This window comes from Helobdella robusta, assembly GCF_000326865.2.
Source record: "Helobdella robusta unplaced genomic scaffold HELROscaffold_12, whole genome shotgun sequence".
Classification (NCBI taxonomy): domain Eukaryota; kingdom Metazoa; phylum Annelida; class Clitellata; order Rhynchobdellida; family Glossiphoniidae; genus Helobdella; species Helobdella robusta.
The window spans coordinates 2,260,057-2,286,392 of record NW_008703664.1 but is presented as its reverse complement, the minus strand read 5'-3'; the positions used below and the strand labels follow the sequence as shown (position 1 = coordinate 2,286,392).

Below are 26,336 nucleotides of genomic sequence, written 5' to 3'. Positions count from 1 at the left end.
AACAAATAAAAAAATGAACACAAAAAAATGAATATTCGAGCAAACCAAGATAACAGCAATCTTAAAATGAAGATGTGTAAGTCTGCATATGTTAAAAAATTTGTTTGTGTGCTCAAGTAGGTGTTTGTTTGTATGTTTGTGTGTGTGTGCGTTTGTGTGTGCGTGTGTGTGTGTGTGTGTGTGTGTGTGTGTGTGTGTGTGTGTGTGTGGCTGTGTACGTGCACACTACCTTCCACTTCTTCGCACTCGATGTTTATGCAGGCAACAAAAATGCCAGCCAGCAGTAAATTTAGATAAAATTATATTGGACTACAATTTACTGTGAACATAATAATTATAGACAATTTATAACTTATAAATAATCCACAAGAATTCAAAGTCTATGAACGATTGTTACGTTACAGTTGAATGTACTTNACATACACACCACACACACACACACACACACCACACGCACACACACACCACACGCACACACACACATAAGTACACAAAAACACATACACGAAAAAACATGTACATAATTTATAACGTGTGCTGTGCATATAATTTCAATAAAACTTATCGGATGTTAATCATGAATAAGTTTTTTTACACTTCAAATTAATAATGTTTTTTTTACATATGATCATCTCAAATTAACGCAGAACACATGCAAACGTGGTGTAGGCAGGCACGCAGGCTCCTACACCAATTGAAACAACGAATGAGTGCAGTCAGCGAACATGTGCGTAATGAAACTCAGATTCCAGAGCAGCCAACCAAAAACTGACTAGAAGTAGAGAGGAATATTTAATATGAGTGCATCAGTGTGTGCGCAAAAATTATGACGAACGTGTAGATGAACACGTGTTAGAACAAAAAACGGAAGTGGAATAGTGGAAATATATGGAGCGAACGATTGATTGTCAGGTTCACTGAGTGAAAAATAATTGTAATTTATTTTTATTATCAAATAAATCATCGAGAGTGCTATGAATTTTTCTGAAAATTTTATAATAACTGCCAACATTCTTATCATCCTTATGAGAAGTTATAATTTTTCAAAGGTATTCAACATCCAGCATCAGCCTTCAGCAACAGTTTATTTTTAAAACGTCATTTCTTCGTCAGCATGTGCTCCCTTCAAAAGTTGTTGCGAGTTAATTGTGGGAGTTTACTCTACTTTACCATAAAGTAACGTTTAACTAGACGATGCAACACACACAGACACACACGAAGATATCAGCCTCATTTGAGACACGTGACTAAGAACTCACCCCAAGCCCATGTCGTAAACACATCTGCCAGCCAAGTCAACTCTGCTCTGCAACCAGCCATCCAACCAAATGAATTCCACCATTAACCCCATACCACCATGTCACATTCCAATCATCCAAACACTGGTTAAATCTCTCTTCATAATCATCATCGGATGACTCTGGTAACAGCATTGACACATCACAACCAACAGCCACACTGTAATATTTAACTAACGAATTGTGATATGAAAATACTTTGAAAAATTACTTATTTCTCAATTTACCTGTTACTTTTTACATAAAAATATATAAATTCAAACAGTAAAATATATAATATGGGATTAATCCTAATTTATCTTTAAAACACAAAAGAATATACCTAAAAATAGCTGCCAAATTCACAACACTGCGAACATAAAAGCCCACACACGCTTTCAACTCACTCACTCACTCACTCACTCACTCACTCACTCACGCACTCACTCACTCACTCACTCACTCACTCACTCACTCACTCACTCACTCATTCCCTTACACGCAATCACTCACTCACTCACTCACTCACTCACTCACTCACTCACTCACTCACTCACTCACTCACTCACTCACGCACTCACTCATTCACTCACAAACCTGCATATTGATTCAAAAATAATGCCCCCATCATAAACAATGTCAGTGCTTTAATGCCTTCCTCAATTGTAGCAATAACATTGATTTCATCTCACGTAGAATGTTCGCACACAAATCGTTACACACACCACACACACACACAACCGCACACACACACACACGCATCCACAAACAGACATCCACACACCCACAATTATACATAGACACACTCACATAGACACACACACAAACAAGATGCGAACATAAATCTGTGTAAAAACCATGGACTCTGGGTGTAGATGATGACGGTGGCATGACTCGTAAACATATCTGTACAAACAAGCAATCAAACAAACAACATACATTAGTATAAACGAGTACAAATGACAAACGCTTAGGATGTATTCGGTGTATACATTTCGTACATTACATTTGATAGCAAGCATGCTTGCTGGCTTCCTAAGATACACTTGTTTAAATGGGGCAAGCAGGTTTTTATTTCTCTTGGATTTCGTCAAAAATCAAACGTCGAAATGTTTAATAATTTGTTTTCATTATTATTCATTTATTCATTATTGATTTATTCAATTTAAAATTAAAAACACACACACACACATACACGTCAAACAGATACACACCTCACGCACATAAACACTCGGTTATTGTTACACGCACACTCCACACACACACACACACACACACACACACACACACACACACACACACTACACACACATACAAACACACAACATACACTAATCCCATATACAAGGCAGTGTATTATACACGTACTACATGCACGTACGTAACGCATGCAAATAACAAATTGCTAACATTAATCAGACGTACGTACATCGTCTGTTGTTGTAGTTACAAAAACTTTAAAAGAAAATTTTTCAGGCTGTTTTCTGGTTGGTTGGCTGATTGGATGGTTGGTTGATTGACTGGTTGATTGATTGGTTGGTGTGTTGATTGATTTGTTGGTTGATATGTTAGACTGAATGGTTTGTTGATTGATTTGCAGGTTGGTTGGTTGGCTAGTTAGCTGGTTGGCTAGCACGTAAGCAAACAAAAAAACGTTGAAAATAAACATACAAGTCAGACCAAAAAAATTATCTAATAATTCCATAGCTTAATTAAAAATCGACATCTGTTTTTGGCGTCAATTTAAAAAGACAGCATACAAAAACAAACAATTCAGTGATGAATTATAAACAACGAATTATAAAGAATGAATTAATAGCGTCGAAAACAATTACACATGTAAACGTTAATTACTCCGTAATGATTCTGATGTATGCAGACTAATTATGCTTCCATCTCAATCATTCTCTACATTCTTTATTAGTCCTTCATAAAAATCCCACGACTCGTTCATCACGGTGTGTACGTGTAGTGTACATCAGTTTGGACGAGGATTTTGTTTATTCATACCCCTCGTTTCAGAATTTTTTGAACATTTTACAAAACTTCTAACATAAAATATGTCCAGAATGAAGAAATGAAAGAAATTGTAAATAATAAAGAGCATTAGTTTCAATCAAACTAAAAGCTGAGCTGAACAGAGAAAAACTAAACAAGACCAAAACAACCAATCAATAAAACAAACAGACAAGAATGATTAATTTTTTTATTTTCAACAACCAACCATAAAACAGTTAATTTATCAACTAACCAAACAAACAACCAACTGGACACTAAATCGATTCAATCACTGAACAACTTATTTAAAAACAAAACCCACAAAACAATCAAACAGCTGAACATGTAAAGCGCTGAAATGCAATTGAATAGAGGCCACTGAAACAAAATGTACATGAAAAAGTTTCAATACCAGTTTTAAAGTTTGTTTATATATTCCCATATTTAAATTCCATTCATACATTGATTAAGTTATATAATATTTATTAATAATAAAAATAAATCATACTAACGATATTAATAGCAATAAGAACAAACAAATAAACAAAACAAAACTGATTTGAAAGTAACGAACGATAAGAAAGAGCGAATCTGAATAACTCCCAAACAGAACAACAATTAATCATAAACATACATCCATTCCAGAGTAGTAGTAGAAATACATGCACGCAAACACGCACGCACGCAAACACGTACATTCATCAGCAAATCACGCACATTACATACATACATACATACATACATCACAGTTCATTACATTATATAAATACATTACAATATATTAAAAACATACATTACAATACATTACATACATACATTACAGTACTCTACATACTATCATACATACATTACAGTATATTACACACATACATCACAGTATACATTATAGTACATTACACAACAAAACATTAGATGTCTATATGTTATTTAAGATAGAAACATATCAGGGGATGCCTTGATTTAATAAACAACAAATCAGACATCAAAAGAACATGTTGATAAATTTTGTGCTGATCATTAGTGCTATCATTAGCAATCACATCATCATCATCAACAACAACAACAAGATCATCATCATCAACAACAGCATCATTACCTTTAACATAGACCAACAATCCAAGCAATATATGAAAGTTTTTATATTAACATTAAAAACGCCATCATCATCGTTATCATCACTGTCGTCATCGTCGTCGTCATCATTATCACTACTACCTAATCTTTCTGTTCGTATAATTATAAACAACAAAAACTTACTTTATCATGATGAAATTAAAATAAACAATAATTTACTATTACTAGTACTACTACTACTACTACTGCTACTGCTGCTGCTGCTGTTACTACTACTACTACTACTAATAATAATAATAATAATAATACTATTACTACTATTAATAATAATAATAATAATAATAAATAATAACAATAATCCCCATCATAGTCGTCATCGTCATCATCTGAATTAAGTGCACCATAAATATTAGCAGTCGACGTTATTATCACCATCAAAAGGAAGGATTATTCTCCAAATAGTTTCTGAAGAACATCAATTTTTTCATCATCGTCATCAAAACCTGATGATGATGACGATAATGATGATATTGATTATGATATCATGATACCATGTTGATGATGATGGTGATGATGATGGTTATAACAAAGATGAAGATGATGATGATGATATGCTACTGCTGATAACGGTGAAGAAGAAGAAGATGAAGATGACGATGATGAAGAAGAAGACGGTGATTTACAATTTCATGTTCAAACGTTTCATTCATAATCACCAATCATTCATTCATCACTTCAGTCAGCAATTTTAGGCCATCATCTTATTCATCACCGCCTTCATCAGTATTTTCATGCACTTTTAGTATCACATTATAATTTCGAATACAACTTTTCATATTTTTATTGCAAATCAACAAAGCTCAACAAACATATTTTTACAAATTATTATTATTATTATTATTACTTTTTATTATTATTACCATTATTATTAATATTATCATCACCAGATGAAAACAAGCAGACGCTGGCTTCCACTATTATACATTATTATTGTGCAAAGCACTTTCATGTTCTGTTTTGCTGGTTGGTTGTTTCTGGTAGCAAACAAATTGGTTTGAATTAACAGAACCAGATTTTTTTTATAAGCTCATCTAGGCATGTGCGTGCGAGTGTTTCTGTGTACGTGTGCGTCTGTTTGCGTGATCGTGTGTGTCTGTGTGCGCGTGTTTGTGTGTGTCTGTGTGTTTGCATGTGTTCGCTTTTTGCTTGTTTCATTTAAAACAAGATTAATAATTTTTCGTCGGTGGTAATAATTATGACGTAATGATGATGACATTGTTGTTGCTGCTGCTGCTGCTACTGATGATGATGAGGAGGAGGAGGAGGGGATGATGATAAAAATAAAATTTTTACGCTGTTTAAAATATAGTTAAAACTGAAGAAGTTTTCAAAAACACGACGAAATCATAACGAGCAAGCAAGCAAACAAACAAACAAACCAACAAACGAGCGAACGAACGAACAGACGAACGAATGAATGAACTAACTAACATACAAACAAGTAAACAAACAAACAAACAGAAAGACGCGAGCAGCAGCAAACTTTATACCATTTCATACACGTGCAAATATAGAACTAGGTATGAATGTTTGTTTGTTGGTTTGTTTGTATGTGTGTATGTATGTATGTGTGTGTGTGTGTGTGTGTGTATGTTTAAATGTGTGTGTGTATAGATGTGTAGCAGTCATCTTTTATATCCAATGCATTGAATTTATAGATGTACGTAAACAAGTCTCTACGTTTGTATATCAAATCCATGGATTTAAAGATGAATTATACACGGAACATTGAAAATATTGTTATACAAACGCCTTTGTTGTATGTTCATATAAAGGGTAGTTAGTCATTTTCTCATTTTCTAAGAGCTGCATCATCAACAGAAGCATAGATAGAGTAGTTAACTTATGGCCGATAATAAAACTTTTATATATCTTTGTTAGTTTCTTAAAACTCTCTTATGATGTTTGCAAATTATTGTGTTGTTCTTATCTCGTTCGTATAGAAACTTCAACGTGTATGTATAACCTAACTGGTGTATTCCTTGTATTATGTTGAAAATGCTAACGAAAGTTTTTTTGTTTGAGTTTTTTTTTCTCAAAATTTGAATCTGAAGTGCTCGAAATGTTGTAAATTATGTATTTGAAAAAAGTTGCAGAAGCAAAATTTTGTCGGTACGAAGGAACAAAATTTTTAGAAAGAGTTTTAAAAAAGTTATCTCTTCGAATTTGAAAAAATAAATTCTAACTCCTTGAAGCATTCTTATTTTTTTTAAAATTTGAAGTGTTTTATCACTTTTTGATGAAGAGTAAATGATAAAATAACATCAAACTTCTAGATGGAGGTTCATTAAAATATAAAATCCATATAACTGTGAGGCTGAATGATGAAATCAGAACTGATGATTACAAGTGAAACGATGAAATGATTGTAAATGAAAAACTGAAAACTGAATAACCATGAACTAACATGTGAGTAATGAAGTTGATGCTAGTCTCATTACTACCGCACCACAATTCTATGTTATCGTAATCATCCATCATCGCATTTTCATCTTCCTGGTCTACCTCCTCTTCCTCCTCCTCATCTCCATCATCATCTCCCTCATCATCTTCATCATCATCATCATGACCTCCATCTATGCAAATGTAATCCGAATTAGTGGTAGACATAGTAGCATGATCATCTTTGTTGTTGTTGTTTTTGTCGGGTGTTGTGGCTAATTTTTTCTTAAACACTTTTTTCTTTTGATGTCTGGTGTCGCCATTTGTAACGATGGTGATGTCTTCAAGTAAGTCCATTACTCTGTCATAAATGTTTTCACTATATGTGTTGTTGTTTTTGTTTATGTTGTTCATGTTGACACTGTTAATGTAGTCTTGCAAATCGGGGTTACCGCTTGTGTAATTCACTTTTAATTTATTGTTCGTAAGTGCAACGTTATTCTTGCATTTGTTCCTCTTAATGATGTTGTTGCTAGTGGGATTATCAGCTGTCCTGGCAGTTTCAGCAATAATGATGGAATTATTGTTGCTGTTGTTGTTACTGTTGATGATGTTGTTGTTGTTAATGTTGTTTTCGTAGTCGTGATCATTGTCGTCGTCGTTGTTGTTGTTGTTCCGATTATTTTTCCTTTGCAATTCAACAGCAATTGGTTCAGAGGACTGACAAATTGATTCCAATGTTTCTCCCAAACTACTATTGCTCTCCAAATTTTGTCCATTCACCTTTAAAAGAAGATTTTGTGATCCGAAGTTAATTTTATTTGAGATGTAAAATGTAACCGACACAACACAGCACAACAACAACAACAGCATACGCTAACACTAAACATTAATGCAGTCGGTATACTACATGATAAAAATGGATAATAAATTATAAACACACACACACACACACACACACACATGAACTCTTGTACGTGTGCAATCGTTTATGTGCCTACAGTTTTGTTAGTCGTACGTTTAAAAATGTGTGTGTGTGTGTATGTGTGTGTGTGTGTTCTGTAGATATATAGTTTTATATCCGTACGAATGATTTTGTAATTATATGCACACATGTGAGTAGGTTTTTATGTGATTTGATAAATCTATTAAAATTTGATTGTGTTTGTAATGTATGTTTTATTACAAAAGTTTTACAAATGCGTGTGTGCAGTAAGCATGGATGTGTGAATGTATGCACGTGTTTTTATGTATGTGTATGTATGTATGCATGCATGTATGTTTTCATAAATGTGTGTGAGTGTTTGAAAGAAAACCGGCGTGTGTTTGTTTGAATGTGTGTGTGTGTGTTTGCTTGAATGTTTGTGTGTGTGTGTTTGTATGCGTGTATTTGTACGCTCATGTCAGTGTATGTACGCTTAAGTCCTGTTAATGCAACGTAGCGACAGGATTGCATATTTGAGTGTAGTAAATATTGACCAGGTGCGTACGGTTCCTCCGACGATCTTCAATGTTTGTAGCGTCCTACAGAGATAAATGTCGGCAAACATTTAACGAACAAACACATACTTACAAACACACAAACACACGTACACGTACACACAAACACACACACGTACACACACAAACATTTCTAAATAATTGATTAACACCAACATTCATGAAATTACGTATAGTTCGAGTTTTTACTCTGATAAGCCTTCTTTATTGATATTGTTTCTCTGTCTGCGGTTTATTTGCGTTCTCTTCGGTAAAATTTGAATGTTTAACTAAAACTTTGAATGAATGAATTTCAAGCAAGAAAGGATGGTTTATGCGTAAGAAATGTTGAAAAATTATTTTCATTCTTCGTCATATTGAAAAATTATTTATCTATAACAACATTTTGCTATGCTAAAATGTATGTGGCTGTGCTATCGGTTTCATAATACGTTCATCAATATTTAAATAGAAATAATGCTGTAGAACGTCTGAACATTATGAATAATCCAACATGAACCTCACAACATTCATTGTTACAATGAAACGCTTAGCAAACATGACCCAATATAACCGCATGTAAGTGAAGTTATGAAAGTTAAATAAAGTACATAAATAAATGAATGGGTTGGTTTTAGCATCTTACATTGTTTTACTTTGGACGTGTGATGATATAAGTTGCTGGCTTGTTTTCGTTAAGTATGTTTACAAGTTGTTTGTGTTTTGTGTTGTTGGTAGTTTCGGAATCGGTAGAATAATTATAAGAGTCACATATTTTTTTTATCAAGAAAGTAATTTGAATTACAAGTTTTTGTATTCTAAATATTTTTGTAAAGATCGTGCTTCTAAGAGAATGTGTAGAATGTTATATGTAGCAACATGCAATCCTCTTTAATACTGAAAATAAATGCTATTGATGTGGATAAAATCACATAGTTTTCTTTCTGTTTAATTTGAAACATAAACATAAAGTAATTTTACTGAGAAAAAACTACTAAACTGGCTGATTTGAAATGCTTTTTAAAGTTTTTTTATTTAATAGTGATAGTTAAGTGATATTATGATGCAAAAGTTGAAAAAATTTTTTTTGGATCGGAACCCAAAGTTGAAATTGGGAATCGGAGTAGAGAGTGGAAAATTCTTACCCTGAATTTAGTCGGAATTTTTTGAGGAACCGAAGTCGGATATTTTTCATCCTGGTTTTTAGTGGTCTCTGTTTAAAATACAATGCGTTTTGTGTGTTGTTGTCGTTGTTGTTCTTGGTGGTGTGTATATCGTTGTACTAATGATGAGTTGTTGTCTTGTGGTTAATTTTGGTGTTTAGCGGTCTGCCACTTTGTACTGGCAATTAATTCTGTTTTCTCGCAAACAGAACTTAGAAATTGGCGGGAGAATTAGCGATAAATAAAGAGATCAATTAAATAGCAGTTGTGAAAATTAATAATTAATAATTTTTAACCATAAAAACAATTTATTTTATTAGTCTTCTAGTACCTCAATAGTAATAATAATAAAAACAATAATAATATTTTTATTATTATTATTATAACATAATTATACGCCATGATATTAAATAAAACTCTTCTTTTCTTTATCAGCATTTAGCATAGCAATAAAATGAATTGATGTGATAACGCAAAAAGCATACTGTACAAGTCATCGTAAAAACCTCCAATGTAACATTAAACCTCAACCGTGTATGCAAACAACAATGCAACATACAAACAAACATATTCATACAAACTGATATTGCTGTTTATAAACAAACGTGTTAAACATACATAAGGACATATCGTTAAAGATATTTTAACGTTGAAAAAACGTTACAAAAATGTGTCCATCGGTATATAACTGTTTTTGCCACTGTTGTTTTTGTTGCTGCTGCGTTGTTGTTAGTGTGTTTTCGTTGGTCTGTTGTTGTATCGTGTTGTTGTCGATGTTGTTATGTTATGCTGTCGTTATTTTGTTGTTGCTGTTGGGCTAAAGTATCGTTGTTATTTTATGTTTTGTGTTTGTTGTTGTTGTGTTGTACAAAATTAATTTTATTAATAACGAAAATTAAGGGGATAATTATAATGATTATGATGAAGATTATGATGAGGAGGAAAAGGAAGGGGATGACGATGATGATGACGATGGTAGTGGTGATGATGATGAAAAACGTTGAGGGTGATGATGATAGTTAATGGTGAGTGTTTCAGGATGATAAAAATGATGAAATTGGTGAACGTTTTAATGAGTTTTCTTTCTCTTTCTACCCTGAAACTGTGTGTGTGTGTATGTGGTGTGGTTGGTGTGTGTGTGGTGTGGTTTGTGTGTGTGTGTGTGTGATGTATGTGATGTGTGGTTGGTGTGTGTGTGATGTTTGAGATGTGTGGTTGGTGTGTTACTTTTGAAATGTACCCACGTGATGATGACATTATTGATGTTATGGACGTGACGATAATGCCACTAAAGTGATGAATGAAAGTGATAGTAATGGTGACGACGATCCTGATAACGATGGAAATGTTTGTCTATGATCATATTAGTAACGATTTTATGTGTGTTGTTCAACTTAATTGGATTATAATAAGCTTTCTTGCTTTATTTGAAGCGGTCGAACAAATTTTAAATTAAATTTGTTTTGGTTTATATATTGATAAAAATTGAAATCAGAAAATTGCATTCAATTGTATTAATGATATTCATTAAAATTTCATGGCGAAGTTCAATACAAATTAAAGACAAGCAGCCAAACTTATTAACAATATAAGCACACAGATCTGTACACAACAAACGAGGGGCAGACGCACTAACAAACGCACTAACAAACAAACACATCAACCTACAAATACAACACAACATACAAACTCATCAATAAACATATATACCAAAAATATCTAGGTGAAAAAACCATACCGAATTTTAAGAACATCAATAAATATAAAAATATGCTCACACACATATGCACGCGCACACACTCACACAGTCACACATACGAATATATATTTTATGCACCTGAAAGCACACACACACACACGCACGCACGCACACACACACACACAGGTGTTGTAATAATATCGTGGAAGCCCATCTTCTATTGAAGAAGAAACTAATGAAGCAAGCCAGGTTTCCTCGGAGGAAAAATTATTTCTGCCAAGAGAATGCCCAACTTATCATGTGCATTCATTTATAACTTATAATAATAATCATTATAATTATATCAATAATAATAACAATAATATAATGATAATGCGTGAAATTTAAATAGTGGCACGGTGGTGTAGCGGTAAAGAGCCTGGCATGGCTATTACACTGACTGGATTCGATTGCATGCAAGAGATCCCCACCTATCACATGTATTTGCGTGCACTGTCATGTGTTTGTCGCCAATGCATCTGAAGAATGCTGAACGATTGTTACGAAGAAATACTGCTGTGATGATTGGTAGAAATCACAAGTACGTTAAACATGATTTGCAGGCAGGGATTCATTATATTAAAAGGAGTTCGTCCGTTCGTATATGTGTCTCTTATTTTAATTCAAACTGTTTTTAAGCATGTTTTTTATTAGTTTCGAATTTTTACCATCTTTGCGGTTGGTTGGTTGGTTGATTGGTTGATTGGTTGGTTGGTTGATTGGTTGGTTGGATAGTTAATTGGTTGGTTGGTTGATTGATTGGTTGGTTGGTTGGTTGATTGGTTGGTTGATTGGTTGGTTGGTTGATTGGTTTTGGTTGTTTGATTGGTTTTGGTTGTTTGATTGGTTTTGGTTGGTTGGTTGATTGGTTGATTGGTTTGATTGATTGGTTGGTTGTTTTCAATTATTTTCCAATATTCACTGATAACATTTCATTGCGAATAACTGAATTCACGTATTGTTCAGCTGTTGGTTTCATTACAATAGTGCAATAAAAAAAAGTGAAATATTGCTACAATCGACACTACAATTTATTTCTACAATATGCACGCATCATAATAGCATCTGAGGATTTTTATGAATGTCTTCCCTGATTTATGACCGCAAAATATATGTTGGTTTTCATTTAATAATGTTTGTTTGTTCGTTCGTTTGCTTGTTTGCTCGTCTGTTTGTTTGTTTGCAGATTAGTTCGTTCGTTTGTTTGTATGCTCGTTCGTCCGTATGTTCGTTTGTTTGTCTGTCGGTCAACATGTTTTTGCTAGATTGTTGCTTTCATTTGTTTGTAAATAAATATTAGTTTTTCGAGATGCTTACAGAAATGCATATACATCAACACATTATGTATGTATGTATGTATATATATATATATATATATATATATATATATATATATATATATATAACGTGTATATACAGTGACTTAAATATTTCAATAATAGCCAGAAAGGCACAATATTATTATTTGAACTTGTTTACGCAAAAAGCAAATGAACAAAATTAAAAGGTACCTACACGCACACACACACACACACACACACGTATACGTACACACACGCACAAATCACACTACTCCAGATAATGACAAATTTCTCATATGAAATAATGATAACAAATTCAAAATAGCGGCATCACATTCTGCTAACACATTTATTTAATACACGCACGAACGCGTACGTACACACACACACCACACACACACACATACGTACGTGCACACAGAAATATACGCACACAAACATACTTAGAGGTACAAACACATACACTCAGACAATACAATGTGGCTGCCATTGAAATGAGTTAATTATGCAAAACCCTTGAAGGAAAGATTTGCATTCGTCAAACAAACAAATTTGGGGTATACATTCACACAACAAAACACATCAGCAATTTAAATGAAAAAAGTAAAGCAGAGAAAAAATTTAAAAATACGTTCATAAAACTAAAAATACGTACGTATAAATATAAAATAGTAAAAGTTGATAAATTAATTTCATTATATATAATATAATGTTTATCATAAAATTAATATCACGTTGAATTAATTTAAATCACAATTAAATAATTGTAATTTGTAAGTTTTAATCTTACCTTCAGAACTACGAAATCCATTTTCGGTGTCTTCTTCGAACTGACAACCAGATCTTAACTCATAACATTTTCTTGCTTAAAAACAACAAACTGAACAATGTAGAGTTCATTATTTATTTTTTCATTTGTTTATTTATTTTATTAACAGCTTTTTTCAAAATTTTCAAATATTCTATTATTAAACATGTTTAATTGCTTGTTTATACTATTTAAAACGTTTTACCATTACTTAAATTTAAGGATTAATAAATGAAACTGTTTTATTTTGTTTTTTATAATAAAAATATAAATTGAACACCACTTGAAACAAACATAGAAAGCGTCATTAACCTAATTAATAATACCATCAAAACCAAGTAACAAATTTAAAAAATTCTTAAGAAAAGAGAGCAGATTAAAAACATATTTGACTGCGAAGTAAATCCTGGTAGTTTGTTGCAAGAACGAATGGAGTGGTGATCATCCAGAAAGAACTGAAAAGTTACCTTTCATCAGCTCTCGAATGCATTGCACTATCTCTCCCTTCTCCCTATCTCTCTTTCTTTCTTTCTCTATGTCTTTCTTTCTTTTTCTTTACTACAAAAACACACGCACACACACAATTGACCGACTATTAATTCTACTAACGCGTTAGGATCTCCTTCATACAAGTTTCTACATGTTTTTATAGTTATGTGCTGGGCGCAATACATGAAGAACACGTATGCAAGTGTATGCGTCTGTCTGTATATCTAGTATATATGTATATTGTATATGTATATATAAGAAATGCTTTGAAATTACTAAAAAATTGATTAATAAAAAGTTTACTAATAAAAAAAATATAGTTAAGATGGTAAAGTGGAGAATGGCTGTTTAATCATTTAAAACCATAATTCTTCATTTCTTTATTTTCTCGTATCCCAGTTGGTCAGCTATTTATTTGTTCATGCTCAGCGATTGTTCAAGTTTTTCTAACATTTAGTTAGATTATTTCATACATTTATGAAATATTTTATATCTGTTTAACAATTCAATTTAAAATTTATAACAAACTTCATATGTTTTGTTTCTTATTAGTTCACTCATTAAATGGCAGAAAGAATTATTTTATTTCAGGCAAACAAATGGATCCAGCTGTCCGAAACGATTTGCCTAGAAACCCTCGTGATCCTGGCTTGTCTGTTAATCAATTTCGTAATAGGTGGAAACATCATCTTGTTGTCCAAGCTTACCCGTGTTAATATTTTTCTCTCCATTCATTGCATTGCAAGTGCTACGCAACGTACTGCTATAACCGTTAGCGCTTCTGAGATCTTTTTAAAGGGCGCTTAAAAACACACCAATAATAATATTAATAATAGCATACAATAAGATACAACTATTAGTTTTTGCACAAGTACTGAGAAAAGCCGTCCTCTGCAGTCGGAGTTTGCAGTTTATCTTGCTTCTGTGTAAGGGATGGGCTGTCACAAATGAACTACGACAACATTTTGTGCAGCATCCACCAGTTGAAAACATTACTGATGCTGACTTCTCTGGGTCTGTTTGAATGTATGGTGATCATCAACGGTATGGTTCCAAGGAAATGTTTTACCGCATATTACCAAACGGGGAAAAGAATAAACGAGATTGGCTGAAGTACTCCTAATCCATCTACGGCTTCTTTTTTCTGTTACATGTCAATTGTTTTCATCTTTAGAATCGCAGTTTATCACAGGCTTCTGCAATTGGAAACATGCTACAAAAAGGTTTTCAGAATATGAAGGCAGTGTTGAACACCAAATATCTATGCTGGCATATATAAACAGAACACGAATGCTCGAAACATTTGACTCACAACTGATGCAGCAGTCGATAATGAAAAGAAGTCTGGAAACGTGTGGCTGCAGTAGTCTGCATTTTCAGTACGTGGTTTGCCTTTCAAAGATTGAAAACTAAATAATTATTGACTTAGCTTCAAATGGCGTATACCTGGGATGTTTAGAGCTCCTGGCAAAGAACAATCCATTTCTAAAGAAGCATATGGCTAGATTTGGAAACAAAGGACGAGATCAAGTAAGTTATCTGCAATTAACGAAATGCTAAGAATTGAAAACTTGCATAGAAAAAAGGGTGCTTTCTGTCATTTTCGGCGAAATCAAGGCCACTAAGTATGTTTCTATTTGTGTCAATTCCACACTTGACGTGAGCCACACTGATTAACTTACTCTCTTCATTCGATTTTTTTTTATTGGTGGTTGTTATGTGTCTCTAAAAAACCATCTTCCTGTTGAGCGCTTCTTCACTTTATTCTCAATGGAAGCTCATAGTAGTGAATGTCTGGCCAACACGATTTTGCTTACTTTCAGAGAAAATTACAGTGACATCCAAAATTAGCCTTGATAAAACTACGACAACGCCAGTAATATGTCAAGTCAATACTTTGGGCTGCAAGCAAGAATTAAGCAAATCAACAGTCTAATTGAGTGGATTCCTTGTGCCAGTCAATCGTTGAATCTTTTAGCAGAATGTTGTCTTCAGGTTGCATCTTTTTTTAGATTAACTCAAGGTATTTACATTTTTTTATTAGCCTCTTTTAGCCTCTGCTGCCTGATAGACCAATATTGATAGACCAATAATTTGACAGAAGGCGAAGTTGTTTTGGGAAAAGAGCATCTGATACATGATGTTCTTACCACTATGACGCCTGTTATGTGAGCAACAATAAGATTCGCGCCACACTTTATTAAATTGCATCTGATATTGTCTGAATTGCCGTCATCACAACACAAAATCAAATCGAGTTTATATAGCACCATTTATTAAATTTAAAAAACGCTGGCCAAGTAGACATGATACTGTGTTTGGTGTGTTCCTCCGTCCGTCATTTGGTTTCCTGAAATCTGAGGTTGCGGTTTCGAACTGTCGTGAATATGAGAGCGAGAAATTAATTAAGGTAAGCTGTAAAATGGAATACATGCATTTCAAAAGTTCAATTTACAACATATTGTTAACGTATATGAAGTGTATAATTCTGAAAATTTTAAACTTTCAAAACTCCAGTAATTTTGCATAAATTGTATATGATAATAATATGAACTCACTATTCCAACGTTGCTTAAATTTATAAGACGTGGAATTATATTAAGAAATAGTTTTATTACAGACTTACATATAATAAAAATATCTTGTAATCAGCATATTGACCTCACACAAAACCAAATTACATTTTGAAGTTGTTCAGTGTTGTTATTTAGATTTGGCAGAGTACTCTTTATGAGTAAGTACTTCATGTGTGTGTGCGTGCGTGCGTGCGTGTGTGTGCGCGTTTGTTTTCGTATGAACAAGTACTCTTCCTCTGCTTATGCATATGAACATACGTGTGTGTGTATGTGTGTGTGTGTGTGTGTGTGTGTGTGTGTGTGTGTGTGTGTGTGTGTGTGTGTGCACTGAGTAATTGAGTGTACTAGTCAGCATGTGATTGATAGAGCGTGTTCGCAATTGATGAGTTGCTTTACAAAATTTCCCTGCGTGTTGTTCTCGAGATTTTCTGTTCAGTGTGAGTTAAACTTTCAATGAAAATTTGTGGCTGGTGATATATCATTTAATACTTAAAAAATTACCGAAAAGCTGCTTGAAAACAAAACCCTGCCAAATCACACACAACGTCTACACACGCTAGCACAAACACGCGTGTTTCTACATGGGTGTAAGTTCCTGAAATTTTGGCAATTTTATGAAAGTTTTTCAATGCCCCAATGACAATTTATCGATATTTTCTCAACGTTTCAATAGTTTCTTGATAATATACCCCCCACAATGGTGGTTATTGGTTAACATTCCAATGAATTTCAAAAATTTTCTTGATCGTTTGATGTTTAAGTTTGTGTGAAGAATTATTGTTCGTACTTCTGTAGACTTTATATAATGACAATTTGATTTCTTATCAACTGCTTTTAAATGAAATAATTTTAAAAAGTATTGATTAATTTTGATTAGAGAATTTACAAAAACAACTGCCTGCTTCTTTGTAAAATTGTTTAACTGAATTGATAAAAACGAGATGTGGTTTGCATTTGTTCAATCCACCACTGAAATCAATTGAAACTTATCAAAACAATTATGTACATTTCTTTGATGTTTATTTGCTATTATTACAACGCTTTCTAACAATCATGAAAAACAAAATTTATCATTTTCTTGAGTTTTAATAAATTAAATAAATAAATTAATTAATTAATAACTTATTAGTTATTAGTTATTATTAAATAAATAATAAATAGTTATAATAATTTTCTTAGTTACAGTAAAATAAACTATCATAAATCATCATCAACATGATTTCAATAAAAAAAAGTAAAATGAAAAATTTAATTTAAAAAAATTATTTCCATTTAAAATTTAACAACACATTAAAAACATCCTGAAGGTAGCTACAAAATATGTAAAAATTGCACATACGCATGGTGATATTTTCTCACTAAAACTGTACAAGCGAAGCAAAACACAGAACCTGTTCATAATAATATATTGTTGATTGGATGCACTGGCCGATGAACCAAAATTTTGACGCCGGAGCTAAAATTTTAACCATTTTACTGACGACTTATAATGTCTATTTCTCGTCCAAAAATGTACATTTTACGTCTTTCTTCATCTTTGTCCGTTTAAACAATCAATTTTACTCACTTTTAATACAAATACGGCTCACAACAGGGGAAGACACTGATCGTTCTCGGTCCCCTAAATTTGCCACTGGTTCTATGGAAATATTGCCATAGGTAGAGTGGAATAACACGGCGATAATTTCATAAACTGCATGTCTCGCATAATCATCTTGGTCGAGGCATGATCATCATCTTGCGTGAAATCACCCAAGGCACTTTTTCGTAATGAGCATTTTATATTATTGCATCTTATGAAAAAAATGTTGTTTCGTTTGATGTTGCTGTTGTTGTCCTATGTCCAACACTAGAATTTTGTTGGGAGTTGAGATGAATGTTGATGCAGTTGAAGAAGTTGCAGTTCATCAGCCGGGCGGGTATGGCAAAATGGTTGGTGTGTTCCCTTTGTCATGATGTTGCTTTCTTGTTTTGTGCATTTTTTAAGTTTGTTGTTTTCAATGACGTTGTAGATTATGTAGATAGTATTACAAAGATGTTTACCTACCATTGTTGTATAAATAGGCCGTAGTTTAACATCAGCGTTGTTCTTAAAATTGAAATCATCAGTTCTTGGAATATTATCTCGCCTGCACTTCATTATTAATCTGCCAATGTGCATGGTCGAAAAAGCATATTCAGTTTTTATGTCTTTAATTAATTAAATTGTTTAACAATGAATAAATGTATATATTTTATATGTTTATTTAATCATACACACACACACACACACACACACAAACACACACACACACATATATATATATATATATATATATATATATATATATATCTGGAACAAAGTTTTAAGAATAATGCTTGAAAATGATGCACAACAAATTTAAACCAGACGTTCTAATAAACCATTTCCACGGCATTGTAGTGTGCATGAACATGTGTGTGTTTGTGTGGAGTGTGTGTTTTTGTGTTTGTGTGTGTTTACATATGAGTGTGTGTGTGTGCGTCATTGCACATTTATAGATTCATGGTGTTTAAACCAGGCTTGTGTGCTTATTCTTTTGCTTGTTGTTTATGACAAATGTTCATTATTTATATAAAAATATGATATGTCTGTGATTTTTAATCTTTGCGTGTGCGTGTTAAGATGCTTGCATATTTGTGTCAGTATGTGTGTGCCTTAGTACACACACGCACACACGAACACACACGAACACACACAACTATGTTTTGTTGAGGATAAATGTTATTGTTGAAGCTTAAACTCAAAACTGCTTGCTTAAACATACATCTGTTGATGGCATGAAAAGTGTTTTGCTAATCTTAATGCTATTGTTGTTACTGCTATGTGCATGTTTGTGTGTTATGCGTGTGTTTGTGTGTGTTTGTGTCTGTGTGTAAACATGTTTGTGTTTTTAAAACAGTTTGATTTTTTATCAACTCACATTTGTCTGTTAAGGAATAATGATAAAAAATATCATCGAAGAATAATTAATTAAAAACATAACTAATTAATTTAATTATCCGATTAGTTATTTTCAATAATTCATCTAAATATTTTAGAAATTGATACCGTCATAATCTTCATCGAAGCATAACAACTAAGAGTTTTCGAGAGGGCTGGCAAGCTGGTAATGATGGAGATGCTGCTTTTTATGACGGGTTCAACGTTCGCTCTCATTTCATTTCAACAATGATCTCAGTAGCTTTTATGTATATTTTTTTCTACCAAAACATTCATGGTCTGAACATTGTGAACATTGTATAAACCCACCATAGAAACACCTCAATTTAATTAAATTACTTTAAGGTGTCTACAATGCATGCACAGTTTGACAGTAACATGTGTCGTTTTTACAATTTCCTAATTTTTTTCTCTCTTTCTCTCTTTCTTTCTCTCTTGGTCTGTCTGTCTGACTGTCTTTTTTTTGTTCTTATTCAGTATATTTACAGTATACGTGTGTGTTTGCTTTTTTTATGCGTTGGTAGTGTGTGTATGTCCGTGTGAGTTTGACTAAAGATGTTCAAAATAAGAATATAAACATTTTTCAATTGAATGCAGTCAGTCAATCAGACGCTGTAAAACAAGAAAGCCAAATAAATGATGCCCTGCGTCTTTCTGGGCATTCGCCATTTTAATTTCCGATCAAAACCATGTTTTTATTCATTTCCTGTTTTCAAACATGATAAAGTGAAAGTAACAGCTTATAGATAACTCAAATTTTATGAATGAATGAATGAATTAATGAATGAATGAATTAATTAATTAATTAATTAGTTAATTATTGAATGAAAAAATTAAGCAATGGGTGAATGGATGAATGAGTGAATGAAAAAACGAATGAACAAACGAACGCACAAACGAACGCACAAACGAAGGAAGGAAGGAACGAACGAACGAATAAATGAATAAATGAAAAAATGAATGAATAAATAAATAAATAAACTTTTTAATTAAGTAGTGAATGTATGAATGGAAGATGGAAGGACTAAACGAATGAATAAACGAATGAATAAATGAATGATGAATGAGTAAAGGAATGATGAAATAATTGAGTGAATGAGCAAAAGAATGCATGAATCACACTTTTTGCAACTGCACTAATTAAAAGACTGCAAGCTTTGTGGAAGATCTATCTTTATCTACTGATATTCTTATTTGTTGTTGTTTTTTTGTTGTCGTTGTTGTTGTTTGTTGTTGTTGTTGTCGATGCTTGTTGTTGCTGTTTGTAGTTGTCAAAGTTGTTGTTGTTGTCTTTGTTGTTGAAGTTGTTGTTGTTTGTTGCTGTAGTTGTTCCTAGTCTTTCTAGTGTTGTTTTTTATTATAAATCAATTTTTTTTGTTTTATGCGATGATTATTATCAAGTTTGATCATCAGTCGGCATTCGTTTGTTTATTCATTTTTCTTAATTGTAGTATTATTGTAAAATATTTTGTCAAATCACCGATGAAAGTCTGAGTGCCAGCGGCTGTTTGTTCGTTCTGTTGGAATCGTCATCGTGTTTCAAATAAGTTTTTTATGCTGCCATATGGAGTTTATTACGTCATACCTACCCTTTATGTGTATGTCTCTTTGGCTGTCTCTCTCTCTCTCTCTCTCTCTCTCTCTCTCTCTTTCTCTCTCTCTCTCTCTCTCTCTGTGTCTGTGTGTGTGTGTCTGTCTGTACTTGCATAAATGTATGTTTGTTTTTGTGCAATTGTCAGTTAGAGATTATCATCAAGTCTGTTTATCTTATTGTTTATGTGGTTACTCATACAAACAGACACGCACACACAAACGGACAAGCATACACACATGCACACACACAAACACAAGCACACACGTGTGTATGCCTTTATATGTTGACATCTTTATAATAATAAAGACGTCCGTGGTCTCCTGTACGTTTGCATGTAATAATTTGGACATGTGGTTGGTGCTGGTAGGGGGTCCAATCATCAAAATGTAACGTGATTGGTTAGAATTGCGCCTGGGTTAATATTGTTGGTTCATGTTGTTGTTGATGTTTTTGGAATGGTAAGTTGGTTGGTTGGTTGGTTGTTTGGTTGTTTGGTTGGTTGGTTGGTCGGTTGGTTGGTTGGTTGGTTCGTGTTGCTTTTGATAGCACGGTTGATCTTCATGAGATTCGCGGCTGTTTTTTTTATTGTTTTGAACGTTTCAACATTCCAGCAACCACCTATCCATGCTAAAAAATTAAAACAATATACTCTACGTAATGTATATGGCGATGTGATATTTCAAATATTTGGAAAATATTTAGAAATATTTCTCACCTAAAGGTTATGAAGCATGCAGTGCATACACTCCCAGAGACATGATATACAGGATTATTTTATTATTTTATATTCATCCTTATTTGACCAAATGTGGCTATAAATCATCTATTAAATAAAAAGCTGCAACAAATTGTAAGTATGAGATGCAACTAACAAAACGACAATTTCGTTCGCGTTTGACATTCATGTGTACATAATATACGCACGCACGTACAATACAATATTTACATGAACACATACAGCATGTCTAGTGAATGTGTGTACAATGAAAAAAAACATAAACTAACATTTACTAATTCAATAATGTGTGTAAATATGAGCAAATATGTGTGCAAACAGTGAGAAAATAAAGCAATAGATGTGTATCGTAAGTCTGTAGATTTATAGAGAGGCAAGAAATGCAGGCGTGTTTCGGAATAGCATTATCTTATACTCGTCTCCTTTTGTTTGTTCAACAAATTTTTCATTTGAAACTTGATTTTTGCTTTGTTTTATTTACTTATTTTTATGTGTTTACATTTTTGTTTCGATTATTTTTCTGGCATTTGATCCACAAAGCCTGTTTAATAGATTCTATTTCGTTACCATTTGAATACCGTGAATAGTTTCTTGTATGTTGTGAAAAAATGGCGTGATTATATTGTTGAAAAAAACTAGCATTCATAACTTCAGTGAATAATGATGCAGAAGTATCAACGCAAAAATAATCAGAGAGCTTCGAGCCACCTTGTGATGAGGATGTAACTCAATCAGATGGTAGGTACATGGCTTCTTATGTTTTATTCAATGCTGATGAATTCTATTGCGCTGGGTCTATCGCATCACAAATATCCTTCTTTTTTAAATAATTATCGAGACTATCATCTTCATTTCTATTATTCTTCTATCAATTATTTGTTGACAATTATTTTTATAAATTTATCAATTTTTTTATATTTTTACTTGAAAATACAATAAATTATTGCAATTTAGCGTTCAAAATAATAACTGATCTGGACAAAATAATAACTGAGTGAACTATGTGAAAGAGGAAAGTTCTTAAAGTGAGGAGCAGACAAGACGTGAATGCAAATGACAGGCACTTACACGAACATGCACACACCAGTAGTTTTATTTTCTCTTTTGATAGCAAGCCGCTGTCAACTCATTGAGGGTAATTATGTAAATATAATTATTGGACGTGTTAACACTTGTTCATCATGATTGTTCGGTGGACATGTGTTGACTTTCAATTAAGGATGTTTGTTGCTTTTTCTGATAGCGACTAGTTTCTAATTTACTTTTTGTACAGACAAGAGGCGTTAACATAATGTGCTTGTGTCTGTAAATGCATGTATGTACAATGTAACAATGTACATGTTTGTGTTCATGCTACTGCATATGTGGCTGACCTGTTTATCTCTCTCTCTCTCTCTCTCTCTCTCTCTTTCTTTCTGTGTGTGTGTGTGTGTGTGTGTGTGTGTGTGTGTGTGTGTGGTGTGTGATTCTACCCCATTTTTATTGAATTGATCCGACATTGTCCAAGAAAAATTCAAAACCACTTCTAATTACTATGAATTTTTAAATAAATCTTTAAACGACAGTCAAAAATGTATATATAAACAGAAAAAAGTTAAACAGTCATTTTGGGAGAGTGTTTAAACGCTTCCCCCTATACAAACATTCGTTAATTTCCAACAATTTTCGTTCTGAGTAACTGCAGCTTGATCTACACGTTCTGACACCTAATCATCCCCAAATGAGATTTTACCCAGTCCATGTGTCAACATTAAAAAAAGCTGCACAGTTTCTTTAAAAATTAAAAAAAACATTCTTTTAATATTTTTAAAATATGAAGCATTTGAACATTAGAAATAGCAAGGCGAGTTGTACTCGACATCAACTGCACCTTGTTCTAGTCAAATTCATTTTCACAATTGTTTACATTTTCATGCCACGCAGTAAAAAGGATATTTGACTGGCCGAAAATGGCATGAACATGAAATTTGCTTAACTTGTGTTTGCTGCGTCATGAGTGCAGTATTAAAAATCAAAAAGGTTTCGGGAATGAAAATTTGAAAAGTGCTGGTTTGTTGGTTGGTTGGTTGGTTGGCTGGCTGGCTGGCTGGCTGGCTGGCTGGCTGGCTGGCTGGCTGGCTGGCTGGCAGGCTGGTTGGTTGGTTGGTTACGGTGAAGCGTTGTTACATGTAACTGACTATCCTACGCGTATTATTTATAGAAATATTTATACTATATTTTGTGGCTCTGTTACTTAAATGCAAGGAACGTATGAAAATTAAGATTACACTTTTGTAAGTCTGTTACAAACATAACGCATACAATACAACGTATGAATTATAACTTTTAAACTATTAATACAAAGTCAACGGGGAAGCTTCAACGAGCCTTTTTGCAGGATCTTAATGAAATATGATGTACTGCAAATTTTGAAAATAAATACAACAAGTGTTGCCAATTTTGTTTGATGTGAAGCCAGAACACGTGTTAAGTTGGTTATGAGATGATAGACGATACGTGAAAGAAATAATTAGCTCTGTCGGAGAGATCAAAAGGAGAGATTCGAAATGAATTTGCGCTGTTCCCCTTCACAAAATTTTCTAAAATATTTTTGATAATATTTAATGCAAATTAGTTTTTAACATTTAGGCTCTGAATAGAGGTTAACGACCTATAAATGAAATAGCAAGAAGTGTACATTTAAAAAGCGGTTATCACATGTTTACATACACTTACACACGCCACAAATTACACACATTTCCCACACAACAAATCCCACGTCACACACCAAACAACTCACACACGAGCTCAAGCAAGGAAGCTCTTACATCTCCTCTTCAAACGCAATCATTATTAAATATCGAGATAATCAGCATAAATACCATATAATGTGGCAAAAAGGAATTCTGAATTGCAGGCAAGCATGCCAGCACGTGCGTGCATTGTTTAGAGATGGTTAAATTCCTTTGTATGTGATCGGCCTGCTTCACAGCATGGTCTCCTATTATTTAGGAGTCTATGTTCACAGTCAAGCATGTTTTCGTTCGGGAATTTTGCTAAAAAGATCAAGTAACAATAATTTTATAAAAAGCAATAGCGTAGACAATTGGTAAAATCAGCCGTATAGATACGTTTCAGGTAAACTTATGGAAGTTATAGAGGCTAGCATGCACTCAGAACTAACAATTATAACAAACAACTAACTCAGCCAGCCAAATAGTCAGGATATACTCGCCTAGTATCACGGCGAAAGAAACAGAACTTACATGGATTCGTATAAATAATATGATGTACATGTATAAAGTTGTTATGCATTTACATTATATAAAATTGTAATATACTATATTTTATTATATTGTATTATATTGAAATATATCAAAAGCATAAGAAATTGTTCGTTCATTAAATAACTAAATAATTATTAAACCAGTTAATTTGATTATAACTGTAATGATGTAAATATGTCAATCAAGCATTCCTGGATTAGATAATTCACAACAAGCAATACTTCATTGATGGAAATTTACTCAGAAAATAAAAAATTATTAAATTGATAAATAAAAATAGATAAGAAAATAAGTTACACTTAGGTAGCAGTTACTAGCACCTTACGACGCCAACTGTATTGGCATTTTTAAAAAGAAGCATTACAATTTTGAAACAATTTACTTCATATTTTACTGCAATTTATATTCCATTAATTCGCCATTAACTTGAATTTCCTATACTAATTTTGAAACTACCGGCAATAAATTAATTTATACAACGACTAACCGACTTTTACATTTTCTTCATTCGATTTGCTTGCAATTTTCCGTGGCTTGCAAAATATTAAGATTGAACGTTATACGATGAAATATAAAATATGAAAGATGCTTCTAATGCAGTAATGAAAACTACTTTATTCCTAAAATCCCATTTGAATCCCATTAGGTTTGATCCGTTAGTCATTGTTTTGAAGCTTTTAAAATTTATAAAAACCCTTTTAACATTGAACGAAAAATAATAAAATCCGACATAAGACAAAAACAGAGAGCATTATTAATTGCTCAAAACATTTGCAAGCCAGCCGATCTGCAACGAAGATCATCTTAGAAACACTCGCGACAACAATGCAACTTACAACATGAAAGGGAATGTAACACACGCCAACATGTGCAAAATTAATTACTTCCATGTGAATCCCTCTTAACAGCAGTATTAATATCATCTAAGAATTGTATACCTACTAAACATTTTGATTGCAAGCTAGACAAACGTGAGAGCAAGTCGAATTTTCTCTCATCTCCAAAATCGGATGCTGATGGTATATGGCGTGTTCACTTTGCCGCGAATTCTTCCTCACATTTCAAATGTTATGTTTCCTATTGAGTAAAATAATTTGATTCGATTGTATGAAAGAAAACTTTTGTGAATTTTACATCTGTTAAATTAGATAAAATATTCATTCGGATAAAATAGAGTCTAATAAAAAAATTTGTCTTTTGTGAGAGGATGGAAAATAGAAATTTTGAAGGGACCTGTGCAGTTATCGTCATAAATCATAATACACTACTAATTTTTCTTCAAATGTCTGTTTGTCTCTTATGCATGCTATACACCATGCAAGTATCATTGCGCGCGCGCGCGTGTGTGTGTGAGTGTGTGTGTGTGTGTGTGTGTCCATCTGTCAGTCAGTTTACGTATGTGTGGTTTGTGTATTCATGTGTAATTATTTAAT

The 26,336-nt window shown here is 33.0% G+C and overlaps 1 protein-coding gene across 1 annotated transcript; it reads right to left on the bottom strand.

Annotated features, from left to right (window-relative positions):
* Positions 1 to 5,326: 5,326 nt before the first annotated feature.
* Positions 5,327 to 7,664, bottom strand: HELRODRAFT_167883 (hypothetical protein; the record flags this gene model as incomplete). Its single annotated transcript, XM_009013606.1, has 2 exons — positions 5,327 to 5,369; positions 6,817 to 7,664. 2 exons carry the CDS (start codon positions 7,662 to 7,664, stop codon positions 5,327 to 5,329), a joined length of 891 nt encoding a protein of 296 aa, XP_009011854.1.
* Between the last annotated feature and the right edge of the window lie 18,672 nt (positions 7,665 to 26,336).